Source organism: Aspergillus stella-maris (genome assembly GCF_047715825.1).
Source record: "Aspergillus stella-maris strain CBS 113639 unplaced genomic scaffold BDV14scaffold_2, whole genome shotgun sequence".
In the NCBI taxonomy this organism is placed as follows: Eukaryota; Fungi; Ascomycota; class Eurotiomycetes; order Eurotiales; family Aspergillaceae; genus Aspergillus; species Aspergillus stella-maris.
In genome coordinates, this window is record NW_027396796.1 from 395,688 (window position 1) to 415,054 (window position 19,367).

At 51.2% G+C, this 19,367-nt stretch overlaps 8 protein-coding genes across 8 annotated transcripts; 2 read left to right on the forward strand and 6 right to left on the reverse strand.

The window, feature by feature from the left end:
- Nucleotides 1–1,371: 1,371 nt before the first annotated feature.
- On the reverse strand, nucleotides 1,372–2,316 carry BDV14DRAFT_195051 (uncharacterized protein; the record flags this gene model as incomplete). Its single annotated transcript, XM_073772087.1, has 1 exon — nucleotides 1,372–2,316. One exon carries the CDS (start codon nucleotides 2,314–2,316, stop codon nucleotides 1,372–1,374), a length of 945 nt encoding a protein of 314 aa, XP_073633319.1.
- Nucleotides 2,317–2,578: 262 nt separating this feature from the next.
- On the reverse strand, nucleotides 2,579–5,514 carry BDV14DRAFT_42372 (Zn(II)2Cys6 transcription factor). Its single transcript, XM_073776738.1, has 3 exons — nucleotides 4,300–5,514; nucleotides 4,106–4,249; nucleotides 2,579–4,056 (listed from the first exon to the last, which is right to left on the reverse strand). The coding sequence occupies exons 1-3, from the start codon at nucleotides 5,194–5,196 to the stop codon at nucleotides 3,181–3,183; spliced, it is 1,917 nt and encodes a 638-aa protein (XP_073633320.1). The 5' UTR covers nucleotides 5,197–5,514; the 3' UTR covers nucleotides 2,579–3,180.
- Nucleotides 5,515–8,537, reverse strand: BDV14DRAFT_42383 (multicopper oxidase). The gene is made up of 3 exons (XM_073776739.1): nucleotides 7,519–8,537; nucleotides 6,977–7,451; nucleotides 5,515–6,920 (listed from the first exon to the last, which is right to left on the reverse strand). Exons 1-3 carry the CDS (start codon nucleotides 7,793–7,795, stop codon nucleotides 5,834–5,836), a joined length of 1,839 nt encoding a protein of 612 aa, XP_073633321.1. The 5' UTR covers nucleotides 7,796–8,537; the 3' UTR covers nucleotides 5,515–5,833.
- A 2,588-nt stretch (nucleotides 8,538–11,125) lies between these two features.
- Nucleotides 11,126–13,699, reverse strand: BDV14DRAFT_195055 (uncharacterized protein; the record flags this gene model as incomplete). The annotated part of the gene is made up of 4 exons (XM_073772088.1): nucleotides 11,126–11,290; nucleotides 11,352–13,336; nucleotides 13,390–13,494; nucleotides 13,588–13,699. The coding sequence occupies 4 exons, from the start codon at nucleotides 13,697–13,699 to the stop codon at nucleotides 11,126–11,128; spliced, it is 2,367 nt and encodes a 788-aa protein (XP_073633322.1).
- A 372-nt stretch (nucleotides 13,700–14,071) lies between these two features.
- On the reverse strand, nucleotides 14,072–14,763 carry BDV14DRAFT_42478 (uncharacterized protein). Its single transcript, XM_073776742.1, has one exon. The coding sequence runs from the start codon at nucleotides 14,605–14,607 to the stop codon at nucleotides 14,170–14,172; it is 438 nt and encodes a 145-aa protein (XP_073633323.1). The 5' UTR covers nucleotides 14,608–14,763; the 3' UTR covers nucleotides 14,072–14,169.
- A 718-nt stretch (nucleotides 14,764–15,481) lies between these two features.
- On the forward strand, nucleotides 15,482–16,245 carry BDV14DRAFT_42407 (uncharacterized protein). The gene has a single exon (XM_073776740.1). The coding sequence runs from the start codon at nucleotides 15,742–15,744 to the stop codon at nucleotides 16,150–16,152; it is 411 nt and encodes a 136-aa protein (XP_073633324.1). The 5' UTR covers nucleotides 15,482–15,741; the 3' UTR covers nucleotides 16,153–16,245.
- Nucleotides 16,246–17,085: 840 nt separating this feature from the next.
- BDV14DRAFT_42483 (nucleotide diphosphatase) lies at nucleotides 17,086–18,570 on the forward strand. Its single transcript, XM_073776743.1, has one exon. It carries the CDS (start codon nucleotides 17,241–17,243, stop codon nucleotides 18,069–18,071), a length of 831 nt encoding a protein of 276 aa, XP_073633325.1. The 5' UTR covers nucleotides 17,086–17,240; the 3' UTR covers nucleotides 18,072–18,570.
- On the reverse strand, nucleotides 18,370–19,289 carry BDV14DRAFT_195059 (CybS family protein; the record flags this gene model as incomplete). The annotated part of the gene is made up of 5 exons (XM_073772089.1): nucleotides 18,370–18,535; nucleotides 18,601–18,720; nucleotides 18,796–18,862; nucleotides 19,039–19,056; nucleotides 19,157–19,289. The coding sequence occupies 5 exons, from the start codon at nucleotides 19,287–19,289 to the stop codon at nucleotides 18,370–18,372; spliced, it is 504 nt and encodes a 167-aa protein (XP_073633326.1).
- Between the last annotated feature and the right edge of the window lie 78 nt (nucleotides 19,290–19,367).

Genomic DNA, 19,367 nt, shown 5'->3' on the forward strand with positions numbered 1-19,367 from the left:
TAGCCGCGGTGCAATGCAGGGTGAAATTGCGGCCGTTCCTGATGTTCGTGTGCGAGGGAAGACGAGGGCAATCGAGGGCCAATGGAGGTGATGATAGCGTTGTCTGCAAGCGCCAAGGATGCGGATACGGCACGACGAGGATACAGGCGATTGGAGGATGAGAAGTAGTGTCAGCGCTTGCTGCTGTAGACTGGCGTAGCCAAGATGTTTCGACTTTTTTCGAGGATGTTGACAGTTTGACACAGATGTTTGTACGTGGCGCAGTCAAGATGTCAGAGCGATGATGAAGTCAGGTTATAATAAGTTTTTGATCAGCGATCGTAGCCAGGAAAATCTGAGGGGATCGATCGTCAACAAGGAGACAAGAAAACACGCGGTGGGCCGTGAACCATCAACCAAGGCAAGCTGAGGGCGTTGACTGGATCGTCGAGCAGGACTATGAAGAAAGAGGTTAGTAGAGACTTAGCAGAGCTGACGAGTCCGAAAATCGCGAGATCCCCAGCACGGAGCACATGGTTTGCAGAGATAAACGGGCGTAGTCTGGGAGACTAAGAGCGTTAGCTGGGCGCTTAAAGAGTCAGTGGACTCAGTGGGGAGCTCTCTGGAGCCTGACGGGAATCATCATAATGAGGCCGCTTCCTTGCGTCGGGCATGGTTGCCATGTTGTTGTTGTTGCAAGTAGCAACTGTGGCTGACAGTCCAGCAATACCTGAAATTGCAGCTGAGGTCGTCCAACAGCCCATTATTGCTGAATATTGGTCGAGAGAAGAATCATTCATCAAACAAACTCAGAAACGAGGCGCTGCGCAGAACACCAGAAGGGACGAACGAGCGCTCGGACTGGCTGGAGATCTTTTCTCTCCGCGGTGCCTGGGGTCCAGTAACCTGCCAATCAGACTCCAAGAACCGGCAGAATTCCCCTGACGCTAAGCAAATTGCTAATATTTCGGCCCAGTCAGATTATCGCAATATTGGGTTTGCCGACTATTATTGTTTCAGGTGTCATCTTCTTATTCCTGGCGCTGCAACATCAGTATGACTTTATTTGTTTAGAGTGACGGTCAGCCCAATTTCAGGCCAGCGCTTAGCGACACCGCTGATTCTATAGAGTATGCTACGATTTGATTTGATCTTGGTATTTGAACTGGAGGTGAGATTAAATAGGAGCAAAGATCAGTGACATTGGTAATTTGGTATCAAGAACAATCATCAGAATAACGCGCAATTTACCTTCAGTCCTGTGGACCTGACTCTGACATAAGAGAAAAAACATCAACAAGCCAAATGAGCAAAGACAATGAAAAAAAGAAAACGATAGCCAGCTATACGCCTAAACACCTAGCCATGCATCGAGCGTTGAGACAGACAGCCTTAACGCGCAGCCTCCTTCTTGTCATACTTCTTGTTCACAGCCCCCAAAACACACTTCAGTATACCATCAGCATTGAGCACCTGCCCGCGCTCCCCCTTCCACGGCACCGTATCAACAATGTCCCTAATCCCATCATAGCTCCGTCTCTTGGTAAGTTCGTCATCAAGCGACTGCAGGTACTCCATCGCCGCACGATCATCACCGACCTGGAAGAACTGAATGCCAACTTGCCAGGGCACAGCCTGAACTCCCGGGTGATCGAGCTGTCTCGCAACATTAACAATGATACTCTCCGCATCATCCGTGAAGACACCATCGGTGATAACGATGATATTCAACGGTTTTATTTCGCTCTCCTTTCCTTGAGCCGTCAACTTGCTCAGCTCACGCATATAAGGCTTGAGGATGTTATGCAGTCTTGTCCCGACAGGCGTCGCTCCAGACGGACGCACAGACTTGAAGATCTCGCGCACGCCCGCGGCATCGGTGACGTTCGTGTACCCGCCCGCTGAGGAACCGGAGTTGACTCCGAGGAGGCTCTTGTTGCGGTGGTTCAGGAAGTAGATGTCTATTCCGTCGGCGTCGTAGTGCGTGCAGATGGGGGCGATGGCGGCGAGGGCGTCTTCGGCTTCGCGCCAGCGTTTGCCGTGCATGCTTGTGCTGTCGTCGACAAGGAAGACGGTGTCGAAGGTGCTTAGGAAGGCATATTGTGTGTCGTTGGGAGTGAAGCCTGATGCTGAGGTTGAGGTTGAGGATTCGGGCATGGGAGTGGTTGCGGTTGTGCTGGTGTAGGGGGGTGGTGACCACATGTCTGAGCTTGGCTGCTTGGAAAACCCCTTAGACGGTGGTGGAGCTGGAGCTGCATGCGTTGCACCGATAGATCTGGGGTGAGCAGGGAACTCCTGCTGACCGCGGGTATCTTGTGAAGAATGACAGTTCCCCATGTTCTTGGTTGTGGATGAAGAAGTTGTTGAGGAGCGGGAAGATGAAGAAGAGAAGATTTTCTGGAAGGAAAACATTTCCAAATATACTCTGAGGTTGAGACCGAGGTGAGTCAAGTTTGGGTTCGAAAGTGAAGTAGGAAAAAAGTTCCCAGGTAATGGAAGTCAAGATGCAAACAAACAGTAGTTATGACACCCAAATCAGGTATTCACTGTAGCTATCCGTGTTTAGATGCTGAAGCTGCATGAATGCCTTAGGTCTTGCCTAAGGCTCAGATTATCTGCGTCTACGTCTGTGCTTATATGCCCAAGCGATCCTTTCATACTCTCGTAAGGCTCTCTCAAGGCATTATTCGCGCGGCATTGTCTCGGATATCAATGACACATTCAACTGCGCTGCTTTCAGCATTCGGTCTAGGATGAGAGTAAAGACCCGGTGATTAAAACTTCATTGATAATCGGGTGGATGCATAACGGGCTGTGAACGTTGTGCTTAAGGTTGTGTGACAAGGCTGTGTCAGGACTGATTGGGGAGACAAGGTGGCGGAGCACGCAACAATGCTGGTCTGCCCTACCACAGCTCCCCGGCTTTACAGCCTCTTGTCGAGAGTCAGCCTTACCCAAAGAAAATGGTCAAGCATTTGAAACCCCGAAAATCAACCTTGAACTGTAACATTTGGATATCTGCAGTTCCCTTGACTATGTACCGAAAGGAATATTATTCGTCATTCATTACGCCCGAAACCCCATACCCTTATCCATGACCCAGGGTACATACTATGCACAGCCCTGCCAAGTCAAATGTTCATTAACCCATCGATAAACAAATTGGTATATTGTGAAAAATCGGCAAATCATGAAATCCGGTCAAACATTCCAAGTCACGACCAGAACCTTGTTCTGAGCGCTCGCGTCGTCCGCTCGGAACTTTACTCCTGACTCCGTTTCCTCCATGCCTTCAAAGACCCCCGCTTCTTCGTCTAGAACATCAATAAGCGCTAGGGCTTGGTCAATGCCAATGCCGTGCCCGATCAGCCGCAAACACTCTCGTGTCCACATGCGCAATGGGTGGCCCTTAGCCTCTATGCCACCGGCAAGCGTCAGCGGCCACAAGAGGAGCATTCCACCAACGTAGCAGTAGTTGGTGGGCACGGTGAATGATGATGCGGATGCCGGTGAGTCCTCTACGCCTAGATGGTACGCCGCACTGGCGCAGATATCACCTGCCAGCTCGCGAGTCACGTTGCGGATCTGGGCGCAGTGGTTCTGGAGCTCTTTAGTCATGGCCATCGTCGGAGAAGCGGCGGAAAGACGGCGAAGACAGCTGAGGATGATCTCACAAACAATCATCCGCGATGCTCGGTATTGATTCCACGTATGGCAGATCCAGAGATCGCGATAGACGTGGTATTGGTGGTTGTAGGGGAAGGGCTTGTTTCCAAACATCCTGACCCATTGCTCGAGTGACGAGCATTCATATGTTGTGTAAACGAACTCGGGCGGCCCAGCAGCGACCCAAGCTAACAGCTCTGCTTCCAAGCTGTAAGCGGCAGACAATATCTCATTTGCGTCCGTCAGGGTCTTGGTATGGATGATGCCCGCTCGCAGATTTGCAAGCTTCCCCGTTATACAGATTAGACGGTCGCAGTACGCATCTACTTGTGGCCGTAGATACATCGCGATCTTGGTGCATTCTAATAGCGATTTTGGTACTGGCATTCCTCTTTGGAGACAGCTGATAATCTATGTATGGTTAGCATTGCTTGTCGGCTTTGGAGGAAGCACGACGTACGATTTGGAATCTCAACTGAACAAAGAGCTTCAATCCTTCCTCGCTCTGGAGGTGTTCAGGGCCTCGTAGCTCGAGTAGTGCTGCTGCTCCATATATATGACTCGTCCACTTCTCTATGCTTTTTATCGAACGACTCGTAATCACCTAATGCCAATTAGCTTGGATCATCCGCGGAGAAATAGACGAAAGCATACCTCGAAAATAGCCAACAACAAAACCGCCGAGAGTGTTGAATTCTCCCTAGACTCCTTCTCGATTGAGAATGCACGTGTAAGAAGCTTCAGCGCATGGCCATACTCCTGCTCAGCTTGCAGCTTCAGGGACTCGGATCGTCGCACCCGCGACAGCATAGCCGTGCCCACAGACACAAGCGCAGCCATCTGCGCCTGTTCGCTGGGCGTAGCGGTCGGGTTGCCGGGTGACTTGAGCTCGAAATTCATCATAAATATCGCTCCAGGCCATACATTATGCCGAAGGAAGTAATTGACCGCTTCATCTGTCGTCAGCTGCCATGACGGCTGCACCTTCCAGTGTGTACAGGCAAGTTGTTGCAGTTGCAATTGCTCCCCGTTGATAAGCACCTCTTCGATATCATTAAAGTCCGAGAAGTCGCTCGTTGTATGTATGGACGGCGACTCGGTCACAGAACTCCCCTCACCCTTGCCGAATGACGACGAGACCGAAAATCCCGGGCTGCTGCTGCTGTGCGACTCTGAGGCGGCAGGGGATTTCTTCGATGTAGCCGCAGCCTTACCCTTAGATCCCGATGAAGGACCGGTCGTGGACGTGGACGTAGACTTAGACGCAGCGGAACCGGCAGCTTTCCTAGCATTAGCAGCAGCAGGGCGATCCCCAGCAGCAGAAGCACCGCCAGCCCGCTTAGTCGACCTCCTTCCCGACGAACCAGTCTTCGCCTTCCTTACAACCTGCTGACTCTCATCCCGAAACATAAGCGACAATTCATCTCGGTAACCCGGGCAAGGCCGATTCCCCTTAGCGCACTGCGAGCAAGACGGGAGGCCCTGATCGCACCGGATCTTGCGCGATCGGCACTCGCCGCACCCTTTGCTGGGCTTGCCGCAGAAGACCATGGCCTGAGTTTGATCGAATTGATCTGGCTAGATCTGGTCAGGGTTTCACTGCCGACTGGACCGAGACCGACCGACCGAACGGTTGGCGGGGCTCGCGACGAGCCGCGGGCTGGTCCTGAAGACTGGAGGATTCGGCGAGGAATGATAATAATACGCAGAGTATGCTCAGAATGGGCAAGCAGGGAGTGTGGCACGATGCAGATTGCAGTCCAGACGGGCAGAGGAGAGAAGAAAGGGTAAGCAGTGCGAAAGCGGGACCTGCTTGCTAACCAGTGCGGGGATAGCGCTGGCTGACAAGTGACGACTGACATCCGAGGTCGAGAGACAGAGTCAGAATCTTTGCATGGGAGAGGCCTTCTCTGGCCTTTCGCAGGGGCCATACGTGGCCGTGCGCAAGCATCAGCGGGGGAGACCCCAGAATCCATCGTCAGTGGCTGGGTCAGGGGTTGCTTTGCTCCTCGGGCACAAACTTTGGCCCGTGCTGTGGCGCTCCTTCCTGGATGGTAAGAGTCATGTGACTTATACATTCACAATTGAATACGCTGAGTATATCAACTGTATATTCTCAGTATGTGGTGTATGTATTAAGTATTACGCACAGTTATCGCTGTTCGTCAAACGCCAGACGTAATGTCCTTCAAGTTAATGATGGAACCCCTCTCCAATTTATCTCCACCAGCTGATACTCCTCTGGAATGTCAGGCCACTCATCAATACCATCCAGCAACGCGATAGCCATTCCTCCGCTCTGATGGATCTGGATATGGCAGTGCAGCAAGAAGGCCCCAGGGTTAACAACATGGTACCGAATTGCAAGCCAAGTGGGGCCAGTCGCAGCCGGGAGTGTCGCATAGGAGTCTCTAATCTGAGGAGTCTCAAAATTAAAGCTCTCGGGAATATGCTTAACTGCTTCCGCAACAGAGGTGTAGTTCCACTTGCCCTCACCTTGCCCGATGACGAAGAACTTGTTGGAGTGCTTGTGAATGGGGTGAGGAGGCTGAAGCGGGTTCGTAACATCAAAGATGATGTCGACCCATGTCCCGTTTTGTGTGGCAATAGTGAGGTTTTCGCGCCTGGTCTTGGGGAAGAAAAGGAGCGGCGATGCTTCTTCCAGGGACAAAGGGAAGCTTGCATTGCCCATGGTCCAGGTGTATGAGGCATTGTAGTGCCCGAGCGATAGCACACGTGTCTGAGCGACTGGAACATGAGCAACGTTGTGCGCTTGTAGCGGGACAACCAACGATTCGTTGAGAAGGGTGTAGTTGGGCGATGTGAGTGCTCCAACAAGATCGATCGATGGCTCCGAAGGCTGCTGCTGGGGCTCACCACCGTTCTGATAAGTCAATGAAGCAGTGCCTTGCAGGACTTGATTGACTCCCGAGTTCGCGACGCGAATCGTGTAGTCGCCTGCTGGCTTATCGAGTTTGACCAGGACGGAAAATCTGGCACCGTTGGTGATAGTAATCGCATCCACTAGAACCGGCTCGATATATTCACCATCGATTGCGTACACATACATGGGATGCTCATCGATGGAGTATGTTATTGTTGAAACGAACGCAGCGCTGATAAGGTCGTAACTGACGTACGTTTGGGTGGCATTAGCATACAGTCGTTCCGTCAGCGCTTGGCTTGGTACACAACCAGAGAATACGGTCGGAGGGATAGCGCTGATGTTGTGTGCAAATGTTCCTTGCGCAAGTGAATTAGTCGGTGGGAGACATCTGGGCAAGTTAGTTTAGTGTGCTATACTGCGCATCCTAGACAGGCTGTACCATACCCTATGTCGGTCAAGCTCTGGTTCCCCAGTACACCCTTCATCGCAGTGGTGGTCACCTGGTCTAGAGTCTCCTGACCCAGGCAGGTCACTGATCCCTTGCCATTAACCAATAAAGCATTTGCGCACAATGCATCGCGTCCCATAGCTATCTCGGCCTCCCAGAGTTCCTCGGCAGTCAGTGCTCGTACGTCCGACAGGAAAATGGGAGTGGATTTGCTCTCGGCCTTCTCCATAGCTTCCAGCTCCGTTTGGTCATCTGAAATCAACGAGAATGGCTTTTCAAGAGCTTCATCAGGCAGAATATGGATCGCGCCATAGAGACCATCCTCTTGCTGACCCCGTGTATGCGCATGATAGAAGTAGATTCCATAGTTTGTCGCGCGCCATTTGTACAGGAATGATCCTCCAGGGGGAATAGGTCGTTGGGACAGACCCGGTACACCATCAGACCAGGGAGTGTTGTATTGTTCAATTCCTGGTACAGCGAATGTTAGAACCTAACGGACTAATTTTCCTAGGTAAGATGAATTCGGAGGAAGTACCGTGGAAGTGGATTGTGGTTGAGAATGGCATATCATTGTTGACCAAGAATTCGACATCATCTCCTTGCTTCAAGTTCAGCGCCGGTGCTGGGAATTGTCCGTTGGATAGTATCATCTTTCGGGAAATCCCCGCAGGTTGCGAGTCCTCCCAAGTCAGGTTAACCTGGAAGGAGACCGTGTTGCCGGTCGCCTTGACACTTTGACCGTAGCCATGGGCAAAGGGTATCAAGTGCAGAAGGGAGGCGGTCAACGCCAAGCCACGCCGAAAGAAGCCCATGATGCTCAAGCGAAGGAGCGACCAAATCGACGATATGGGCAGTCACTACTGCTTCCCCGGACGGGCGAGAGTGTGAGATAAATAACCTTCGTCACGAAGGACAGCGGACATGCATATGCCGCTCCTCGCTGCAGGAAAGGCAAAATAAAAAAAAATAGAACCCACCGGCAGTGCAAGGACAACAACCAGGCATCCCACCAAAGGGCCATCCGGATGAGACATCCATATCTTCTGCCCAAACTGGGTAAAAGTTGACTGTCGATCAGTTGGGTCTATAGGAAGCCAGGGCAAGGGCTCGGTGGATCACTTCCAGGAGCGGGTCGATCCAGCGCAAAGGAATCTCAAGGATGGACGCTTGCGAGGTGTCGTGGTTCTTGGCCAACGAGTAATCAACATGCTTTGGGGTTTGGGGAAGAAAGCTTTAAGCCGCTAGAAGGGCAAGGCTGAGGCTGAGTTGACAGCTTGGTCTGACTGTCTGACCACAGTGCAAAACGCAACCAGCGTGCTGGCGTGGCAACCTCACAGCCAGGCTTGGTGTTGGAACTCAAGGGGCCTGCACGCTGTGTAAGCGATTAACCGCATTTCTCCTGGCAAGGCTCCATCCGTGATCCAGCCCAAGTAAGTTGCGTCTTTTTTCGGCGTTTTTCCGGAACTCCTTGGGTCTTGAGTCTTGACCCTCAGACCTTCTTCTTGATCTGTTTGTGCGCTCTGCTCGTCATCGTGCTTGAAGCATTCTGCTAGTGTGTGGTCCTTATTCTTTAGCTTAAGGTCCCACCAGCAGTAATAGCAAATTCCGAGTAGCGATAATGAGTCGAGGAACTCAAATCTTTGGACGATCGTGAGGCTAGTGGGTCGTAAAGAAGATCTGTGACCCGGTCAACCGGAACATCTGGAACTGATTTCCCTTCCATCGGGTGTACAGAATAACATTCTCTGATGGAAGTGAAGATTGCTGAAGGAGACTGAAGACGAGAATGGCATTGACAAGGGTCAGGGACAAGTTCAAACTCCCCGGAGGAAAGAATACGAGCAGGCGGGGGATGCCTTTGGAGGAAAGTGAGAATGGGCGCCAGCTGAGGTGGAGGTGTTCTTGGGCGATTCAGATCCAACCCGGACTAAGGCTCCACTGCGCGAATCTGCTTAGCTCCCCAACCTAAAGTTACCTAGGTGGTATGGGCTTCGGTCCGAGCCCGGGATTTGAACCATACAGCCCAGCGTTGGGTCCTACTCTTCACAAGCAGCTTTCAAATAATGATTAAGCGTGCATTAACCTCTGCAACCTTAAGATGAAAACTATCAAAAACGCGGAATCATAATGAAGAAGGGCAGGCCAGCATTAAAAACATATTCGGAAAAGAGCACGCAAAGAAGAAAGATACAAAAGTTGAGGAATGAACAAATCCCGATATGCAACCATTGTCCCATTGACAATCAAAGCTTCAAACCCTCATTGACTATCGTGGACACTCTCGAGATGCCAGCCCTTCAAGAACTGCTGACCACAAGCCAGCAAGGTTCCTTTGCCTTCGGTTCAGGAACAGGTTCCTCATTGGCAGGAGACTTCCAGTGCGGGACAAACTCCGGCGCGTCTCCGCGAAGCTGAGCAGCCCGAGCTAAAGGCCTTTCTTCCATCTCGGAAACGTTCTCTCCTCTCCATGGCCTCTCGAGATGATGTTCGAAAGCCGGACCGACATGAGGTGGCTGGTAGGCCTGCGGGAAGATGACGTCCATTAAAGATTTATCCCCGAATGGCGGATTCGGCCTTACCTGGTGCGGGCCAGGGAATCGGTACTCGTCTAGGAACAGTCTGTTCTGGTACTCGTGGTAATCATGATCTGCCGATCTTCTGATCGGGCCGCCGAATCCCCGGTCCGCTACATACGGCGCCGGGGGGTAAAATGGTTGTGGGTGTGGAGGCGGATGTGGAAAGTCATACGGGATAGCTGGCGGGGTGGTATCGAAAGGTCTTGGGGGTGGGCTACCGACTGGAGGGAATCGGCCTAGGTGATGAGGGTGGTGCGGATGCCACTGCCAGGCATGAGGAGGAGGGGGTGGAGGAGGAGGATGGGACCCCTGAGGTGCGAAGCCATATCGCTGGTTTGGGTGTGCATCGAAGGAGCCGTCTCGAGGGTAGTGGAACTGAGTTGATGCGTTGCGCGGGGCAAAATTTCTCTTTCTATGAGCTGAGTTGAAAGGCGCACCGCTCTTTGAACACAAATTAGCGCCTCTTTCAGCTTGCGCCTCAAAGTAAAGGACAAAGTCCATGTCGCTGGGCAGGATAGAGGCAGTGCTTGTACATACCGAGCTTCTCTGGTATCTGTGACCCTTGCCCATAGCTGGATTCTTCGATTTCTTTGGTGCCTTTGATTTAGGGTGGACCGACTTGAATCGATCTGAGTCGGACATGATGGAGGAAGAGGAAGGAAGGTGTTGTAGCGGTAACGGTGGTGGTTGTGGTTGTGGGCAGGCGAATGTGCTCAATAACGCAGGCACGTCTGTTGCCCAGCTGACTTGGCCGTTACAATGCTAAAACACGGGGAACCGAGTTTAAGTAGTCAAGCTGCTTGAGAGTGAAGAGGCAGACCTGGCCTTTGCTTCCGTCAACTTGGTTTTATGAATTGGTAGAGTGTGTTCATGATGTTTGGACAGAAGCCACATGGTGGTCTAGAAGTGAATGGCATCTGTAAATTTCTCACTCCATTGTTTGTTGAGTAATAAGCTCCGAAGAAGAACCGTTGGATCAAACAAAGAAAGCCTCTTGTTTGCCTCTGTCATTGTACAATGCCGCTTCCATTGCCCTCGATTTGCAGTAAATTTGTCTTCCCAGCATGTACCAGAAGAGTTACTACCTAGCTGAGGCAGGCTGGCATTCACTCACATATCACCCGAATGGTGAGGCCATGACAAGAAGCAATTTGATTTGACATTACGCATTAGAACTCTTGAGCTAACTGCTTGTCCCCATATTCACTTGCAATCCTTTGTTATATCTGCCGTCTTTGTCCCCTTAAATAGCCGAAACACATCGGCAACAATGAAATAGAAACACATTGGCCATACATGACAGCGCTTCTCACAATTTTGTTCTCTCATTTTGATTACATTGGTCGAAAATGGGAACCACGAGGTATGTATCATGACCGAGATCCGTGGTTTACCTGACGTTCTTGGTTGTTCCATAGTTGGACGACAGGACTTCCTGCGCAGAGAATTCGTCGATGAGACGTAGCAATAAAAGTAAGAGAAAGGTGACTCAAAGCAGTGCATTCAGGGTCCAAGAGAACTTTGCCTGAGGCAGTAGGCTGTTCCTCTGGGAGAGGAGCCCTAGCTTCAGTCGTCTTTGAGCTGCGCCTGGGCTTCCTCTAGGCTGGTGTTGAGGGACTCTTCGGCAGCCGTTTTCTCCAACAGCTTTTCCTTTGCCAATGATTTGGCCTCCAATGCTGTCTTTTCTATGCTCTGGTAATCACCCAGCTGCTGTTGCAACCTGAGCGCAAGCTATAAAACTTGTCGTTAAAGGGAGTTACAACATATGTTTGAATGGAGGCACAAAACTTACACGAATATGTCGGTCTCTCTCCAGGGATGTGGGTGCTTCTCCAATTTTCTTGCAGAGCGTTTCCAAGCAACCGTGGAAGATGTCTAAGTTCTTTGGTATGTTGTCAATTGGTTCATCCTTAGCCGCAGCCCTCTTCTCCGAATGACTATCTGAAGACTGAGTTTCTTCCTGCTGAGAATGAAGCACCAGTATGCTGCCTGTATTCCGCCTAGATCCACGGGTCAACCGTTGAGGACTTCCGGTCGAAGCTGTGCGTACTTGGGACCTGCGTGTGTTGGTGTCGCGGGTGAGCGATGTCGGCCCCTTAAGACTGGGGCTAGCCTCTGTACGTGTTGACCTTGTAGGCCGCGCAAATGAAGGTATGTTGCCATCAGGGAGTCGATGTGGCGGCGCTAATAAACGGGGCTCACATGGAGTTGAGGTCCCAGGTGACTCAGTCACGGCTTTAGGGTTGCGGCTTCTGTTCCAGCTTACTCCACTGGAGATCCGGGTGTGCTTTGACTTTGGCTTAGTGCTTCTGTCGCAGTCATTAGCAATATGTTGCTCTTTTGCCGTAGCTTTGTCCCCATTGGGAGCTTGGATTCCATTAGAAGCAGCTGGTGCACTGTTCTCCGCAGCTTTGACACGATCCTTGTCAGAAGCGCCACTTCGGGACCTGAAGATGTTGCGAAAGCTACCAAGGAGATGATTGCCTCTGGACTCAGGAAGTCTAAACTTATCAGGGCTTACGTTGAATTGATCATTGTCCCAAGCTGGGGGCGTGAGATTATTGAATGTCACATTTCGTTTCAAGCCCTTCGTCCCACTGGAGCGCTCCCCGCCAGGGACTGCAGCAGAGCTGCCTTCGGAACCAGGACCATTGGCTAATTCAGATAACGCCTGGAGTGAAGAAGTTCGGGGTGGATGTAGATTCATCGGACCAACTTTGATTGCAGTTCTGGGGATCTGCGAAACCTCTGATGCAGAAGCCGAAGGGCCATCTTTGCTCTGCGACGCAAAAGTCGCAGAAGTCGCAGGAGCCGCAAGGATAACGGCCGAAAGCCGCCGCACACTCTTAGAAGAATATTGGTCTGGTATTTTCGGTACATTTGGTTCTTCGTCGCTTCCCAGGGCTTTCGGACTGGGAGAGAAAAGACTATGGATGCTGGGTCTGCTGCTGACAGACTTTCGCGAGATCGACATCTCTTTGGCACTGATGTCCCTTTTCGCAATGGCCTCCAGAGAGGTTTTGGGACGACAAAAGTTCCGAGAAGTAGGACTATCATTCTGGCTATCACTGGTACTGGCCGTTGATCCTAGAATTCCTTTTGATGCGGGAGCTGTCTTTGGACTGTTGGATCCTTTCGGAGTACCCGGGGCCAGCCTACTCAAGCGTTGTCTCAAAGAAGGGCTTGCCTTGTTGGTGTCGGTGTTACTCGGCAACTCTGAAGAAGTTTCTCCCATAATAAGATTCTCAGCTGAGGATGCGATCCTCAAGGTAGGTCTCGGGCTATGGTGGCCGGGAATGCCTAAGATGCGAGTCCGATACTCACCCGTGAAGACAGTGGCAGGTTTCTCAGGCTCATCATCTTCACGGAAGTCCCAGCTGCTAACTGATGAGCGCGACGCAGACGGGGGAGTTGATTCTGTAGCCTTCTCTGTCCTCTGCGAAGACTCAGGAATGGTAAAGGCAGCCTGCTCTGTATGCGGACGAGGACGAGGACCCCGAGGTTTCTCAACCAGTCGGATCCCATTTGGGGAAGGCTCACTCTGTCTAACCTGTGTATTGGTACCCAGTCCTTCTGCGCTATGTCTCTTTATGGCGATGGGTATAGAACTTCCGGCTCGATTTCCTTTTGCGGCGGACGCAATGGCTGCTTGCTTCAAAGCGGCGACTCGAGGAATACGGGAGCTCAGAGGATCTTTCTCATCCACCAGCGATGATTGGCTGTCAGGGCTGCCGTTTGTTCCGTTGCCTGTTGGCAGGTTGCTGTTCCGTCGAATGTCTTTGCCTATATTAGCCACACGTGCTAGTATGCCTGGTCGTGGATTAACGCACCGTTTCTATTGAAACTGGGGTAGCGAAGCGTAGTGTGATTGGGAGCACTTGAGTGACCAGATAAGGGGATTTGGGTTGCATGTTGGATGACAAGGGTCTCGCATTCTATTCGACGATTGTCAGTACTTCGTCTGTCTAACGAAAGTTGACTCTTCCACTTCATGTCGTACCATTGCATAGGGGACTTAGGGAGATTACCTTCTGGCGTGACGCGAGCATGGTCACCACGTCTCTCAGCATCGTCAACATCGGCTAGCACGCGACTATCAACAGAAGCGTCCTGTTCGGGAGAATCATCTGGATGAGACATCTTTGAGGATGAGGATGAAGCGTGGCTCGACAACAGTGGACCGAGAAGGGACTTCAACTTGCTGATCTAGAAGACTATTTGGACAATCATGAATTTGTCCAGATGGAAAGGGAGGGGAAACGGAGATAAGAAGGATATAGCGGGATTGTTGTGTAAGTGTTGATTAAGAATCCATGGGTGTTGCTTTGGCTGGGTGTCAATTTGTGTTTCCCTTCACCGGACGTGCTTAGAATACAAAACAACAACTGAGCATATTTTCCATTTTTGTTGCTGACTATACTACCTATGAAGCAGATCTTCTATACTTCTGAGAGAGTATTAATGAATTGAAGTTGGTCTCTCTCCCTGTCCAGCAGTTAATGTGCGTTCTCTCGTTCATCTTCTGGAGATGGCCCGGAAAGAAGCAAAGTTGAAATCGGTATTCCACAATATCTGATTGGCAGTGGTAATTTTTTTTAGTTCCTGAACAGTCAGCTACCATCAACACCAGTAAACTCGTCGCCTTTTCTCTTGCCCATAGCCTGTGCTGCCGAGCCCTCTGCTTCTGGCCCTGTGCTTGTCCATTCACTGACCTCCCATTCTATAGTGGTCGAGTTGTCATCGCTTGTGCCAGCACCGCGTCTCCTCTTAATCAACTTGCCCAATCCACTCCCTTCGATCATTTCCTCAAACCAAGGAATTCCGTCCATCGTCCCCTGCCTATAACGCCTAGTGAGACCAGGTGTAGATACCTCTGATGGCGAAAGGACATTCGACGAAGTAGACGCAGAGGTAACAAGTGCTGGCGTAGCCGCTAGCCGTTCCACTAGTGTCCCAGAGGGCTCAGGTTCCTCCCATCGCGGGAGAAGCTGCAAATCTTCCAGGATATGCTGATCATCACCGTACAAGCTACCAATGGTCACGGACATACGTTCAGCTTCCTCACGCAGATGTTCACTCCAGTATGTGAGTGGCGATCCGCAGCAGCCGCAGAACACTCTCTGGGTATGTGGTGCGTGGTTCGGCGAGAGGTGCGACGGATTGTGGTATGCGTTTCATCAGGAAAGAAGGATTCCGTATGCGATTCGTACCAACTTAGAGGCACTCGTAGCCATGCAGTGAGGGGAGAACCGTATGATTTCCCTGGAGTCATCAATTCCGTGAGTTTGCGTAAATCGTCTTTCAGAAAGGCATGACGTGAACGTACGATTGTCCCTGCCGGTGTCAAAGTAGACCCGAGGATGGTCAGTAGCATTGCCGGGGAGGCGTATTTGTTATTGATTCCGCCCGCACATGCAGGAGCCTCGCAGAGGCTCTTGCTGGTCCATGTTGTTGGTGAGGGGAAGCGGTGTTCACGTCAAAAAGTGGTGGCTTTTTGTAGCAGCGAAGTATGCGGAGATGAGGTCATAGGCCCACGATTGCTTGCAGACAGACACCGACCCATCTTTACCTATTATTTGATAGCGCAATTTCATCGCAAGCAACAATTTGCGAAAGAACAACTGTTGAGGTTGAGGAACAAGTCGTCATGCTATTTGGGCTGAAAAAAAAAACAAAGTACTGTCTAATCCAAGTGCCAAACCTAATACACCCAGGTCTAAAACGGACGTGAAGAAGCCAAGGTCGGGGATCTTCCTGCCTCAGACCGTTTCGGTTTCTGGAGGATGGAGCATGAATAATTGGCCTGTGTTCAGCCAGTGACGGGCGTTAGGAATTTGATTGCAGGTGGATTAATTGGGGATTTGGGTTGATCTGGACGAGTCGACTTCTCCGCACGCTAGTGGTTTGAGTCTTGACAATGGCTGTCCCAATCTTGAGCATTTGAGATGTTGCGGTTCCTGGCTGGTCTCTTTGCTTTTGAGTCTCTCGTCATCTTCCAATCCTTTCTCTCCTTTCCTCTTCAGCGGTACAACCAGTTCTATTGTCCATTCTATATATTCTTTTAAATCTTCGTGTTTCCTTCTGCTCTCGTTGTTTCTCCCGGTCACACTTACCGTCACATGAGACCCGCCCCTCTTTTGCTACATTCGCTCCCCCTCGACCTCTGAAAAAGACCAGGCACAATGCCATCCGCGCAACCTCCTCCCATTCTTGCAAGCTCTTCCGAGCCCTCATATTCCCCCGTCGGAGTCAGCGTATCAACAAACACAGACGACCGACATGATCGCTCCTCATCCACACCCACCAACTCATCGCGGACGGCAGGGGCCAACGACAAGGATAAGCCTCGTCTGACAGAGCAAGAAAAGAAGAACAATCACATCGCCTCGGAGCAAAAGCGACGCGCAGCAATACGCGAAGGGTTCGATCGCCTTACGGAGCTTGTCCCTGGTCTTGAAGGCCAAGGGCGCAGCGAGAGCATCGTGCTGAAGAAGACGGTTGACTTCATCCACCTACAGATCCAGGAGCGGAAAGAGCTCATCGCCGAGATTGAGCGCAGAGGAGGCCGCGTCAACGACGATATGCGGACTTAGCTGCTGTCACTTTTCATATCGGCGGGCCGATGCCGAGGGCCGTCGGCGACCGGCGTCCTGGTTTAAGTTTGATGGAAGGTTTCAGGTTCTTCTCCTGCATCTGGTGAAACGACTTGATACAGGACCTGTTATAGACACTGCGATGCCGCTTCATCTGTCCCGCAATGCGATGCAGATGCTTTGCTGAATGAGTTCCGCGGAGTATGAGCACTGTATACCTTGGAGGCGGCCGAATTGGGGAGCCCACTATTTGCGCCATCCTCATTCTTCTGGACGACTAATTGCTATGGAGCTGTTTCTGCTGTGTCTACAGGGAGGTGTTTCTCTGCAAAGACGAATTAACGTGAAATGGCGTTTGGGAGTAGGGGCATGATATCAGCATCCTATAATGGATCATTGTGTTTATTTCGGAATCTCATCACTTATCGTCCTTCACCTCCTCAACCAGCACGATGAAGATCTCTTCATAGACCAGCTGGCTTATTTTATTTCCGGAAATTTGACCTTGATCACAGTAGCTCATACGTATTCTGCCCTTATGATGGGCATATAAACCTCGCCGCACTGCCCTAATATGCCCTGGTATAGGACAGGGGCGTGTGTCAAGAAATACAAGAGCCGCCTTTGCACCATTTAGTCTTTGTGTCCATCTGTGCGACTTTATACTAACTGTGCGAGCGCATCTTATCAATCTATGCAACAGTGCTCTACTTCGTCCGGGGAAGTCGTAGATCGTCAAGTAGCACGGACCATACCTGCGAGTCAGATATATATGCATATACAACTTGGTCTGGACTCTCACAGTTTGGCACTCCTTTAAGATACCAGAAGTTGATCAATCATATTTACAGTACCGAGTATGAACCAGTTGTGCTCAAGGTTGATGTCTTCAATAGTAGGGCATGCCAAGCTTCACCGCCCAGATCGAGGAACATTCGGGACCGATGGAGATCTAAGCTAGCTACCCCTCGTCCAGTTTTCCCAGTCCCCGGTTCTCAAATCCCACTACTAGTTCCCAATCGCTCTCAAAACACAAAGAAAACCTACCTATACACCTACCAGACGACCCCCAAGAAACATCTCCGACAATGTCCGACAAAAAAGAGCCCCTCCTCATGGACACAGACCCCACCGACGCACCCCCCTCCTACGAAACAACCCAACAACAACCACCAAAACGCCCCAATCTCCCACCCCCTCCTCCCTTCCCACACCCTATCCTCCAAAACCTCCGCACACAGCGCGTAGTTCTAGCCTCTCAATCGCCCCGCCGCCGCCAAATAATCGCCTACCTCGGCCTCCCACACATCGAAATCATCCCGTCAAACTTCGCAGAGGATCTTCCGCACACCGTGCAACCATTCGAGTACGTCCTTGCCACGGCTACACAGAAGGCGCAGGAAGTCTACGCGCGCGAGATCGTCAATGAGGAGAAGGGCGAGCCTGCGCTTATCCTAGCGGCTGATACAATCGTCGCCGATACGACGACGGGGAGTATACTTGAGAAGCCGCGGAGCGAGGCGCACCATATCGCTATGCTGAAGCAATTGAGGGACTGTGGCACACATAAAGTGTACACTGCTATTGTCGGGATGGCGCCGCTGAATAGTGCGCGGGACCCGGGATACGCTATTGAGACGGCGATTGAGGAGACGACGGTTAAATTTGATCCGACGGTTTCGGATGAGGTTATCCTTGCTTATGTGCGGACGAGGGAAGGGGTTGATAAGGCTGGTGGTTATGGGATGCAGGGGTTGGGGAGTATTCTTGTGGAGAGGATTGAGGGGTCCGCGGATAATGTTATTGGGTTGCCGTTGAGGACGACGTTGAAGGTTATTGAAAAGGTTATGGCGAAGGCGGATGATGATGAGCGGTTGGGTCAAGAGGATGAGGATGAGGATGAGGAAGATGATGAGTAAACATAATTCATGTCAGGTCACTTTGTCATTTGGTCCTTGGTTTGGAAAGAAACGCTGGCCGTTGAGATTTGATACCCGGATTTCAGTACTCTGTATCGATAAAAGGGGAAAGACAGGATTTCGGAACAGTTACATTTTGAGCTCAGTGAACCAGGTCTATCCTGAGTTGGCCTACTGATTGCAAGAAAAAACACATATACATGGGCGAACGCGCCGTATCATAGAAAAACAGTTCTGATATAGTTTGAACAATAAAGGAAATCGGTAAATGAGAGAAAAGCAATCAAATACACCCCGTCTATGCCTTCCACACTCGCTTGACGGTCTCCGTAAGACCGACGTCGTTCGTCTCAAGCTCGTACAGGCCGACGGCCGTTGTCAGAGTGAACGCACGTAGAAGCCAGTTCAGGAGTGTGGCAGTCTTGGGGACACGGCGCGAGGGGAAGTAGTCGATGATAGAGGCCCTGTGGGACCGTTAGATTGACCTTTCTTTTGCGATCAATTTCGAGACAAAGATGGCTAGACATACTGGAATCCAACGTGCGAGTGGACGACGATGAGCGAGCAGAGGACAGCGTCCATGACGGGGCTAAGGGAGCCGGCGGCGAAAGGAGCAATGGTAAGAGGGACGAGACCAACAGCGACAATTCTGTTCGTAATATTAGCACCGCGTCGACCAGGGACACTCATCACAATATGCGGGCTAAGTCGAATCAAAACGCACCTCTCGAAAGTCCAGTGGTAGCTACCGTGCGAAGGGTGAGGAGTAGGGATGGGAGCCGGGTCGTTCACTGCGAGGAAAGCTGGTCAATATCTGTTTCGCAACCGGTAATTGATGCATGTCCTGTATTGATCCGCATGTCCGATATTTGCCATATGCAAAGTTTCCCTTTACATGTAGTATCGTACCCTCCTCTTCAAAAGTGCATACGCGATTTGTGGGGGGAGGTCTCGAGGCTTAACGTACTGGTTCCCTGGATGGTCTCTGTATTCGATCTGTTAGCACCAATCTCCACAACCGCGCCTATGCAATCCATGCCCCTAACACCGAGTCCACCAAATCATTATAGCACAGGATCACTCACGAGGCTGAGGAGGCAGAATCTGCTTCTTCGCGGAGGCATGGAAAGCCACGACCTGCGAGACGCCCACGGCGTTGCGGGTCGCCAACGGCGCCCGGAAAGCAGAGAGGCAAGACTGGCGCATGAGGGAAGCCATTGTGATTGTTTTCGAAAGGACACGGGGTAAATGGCTTCTATCCGCGATACAGCGCACCGAAAAGACAAAGACAGTCGC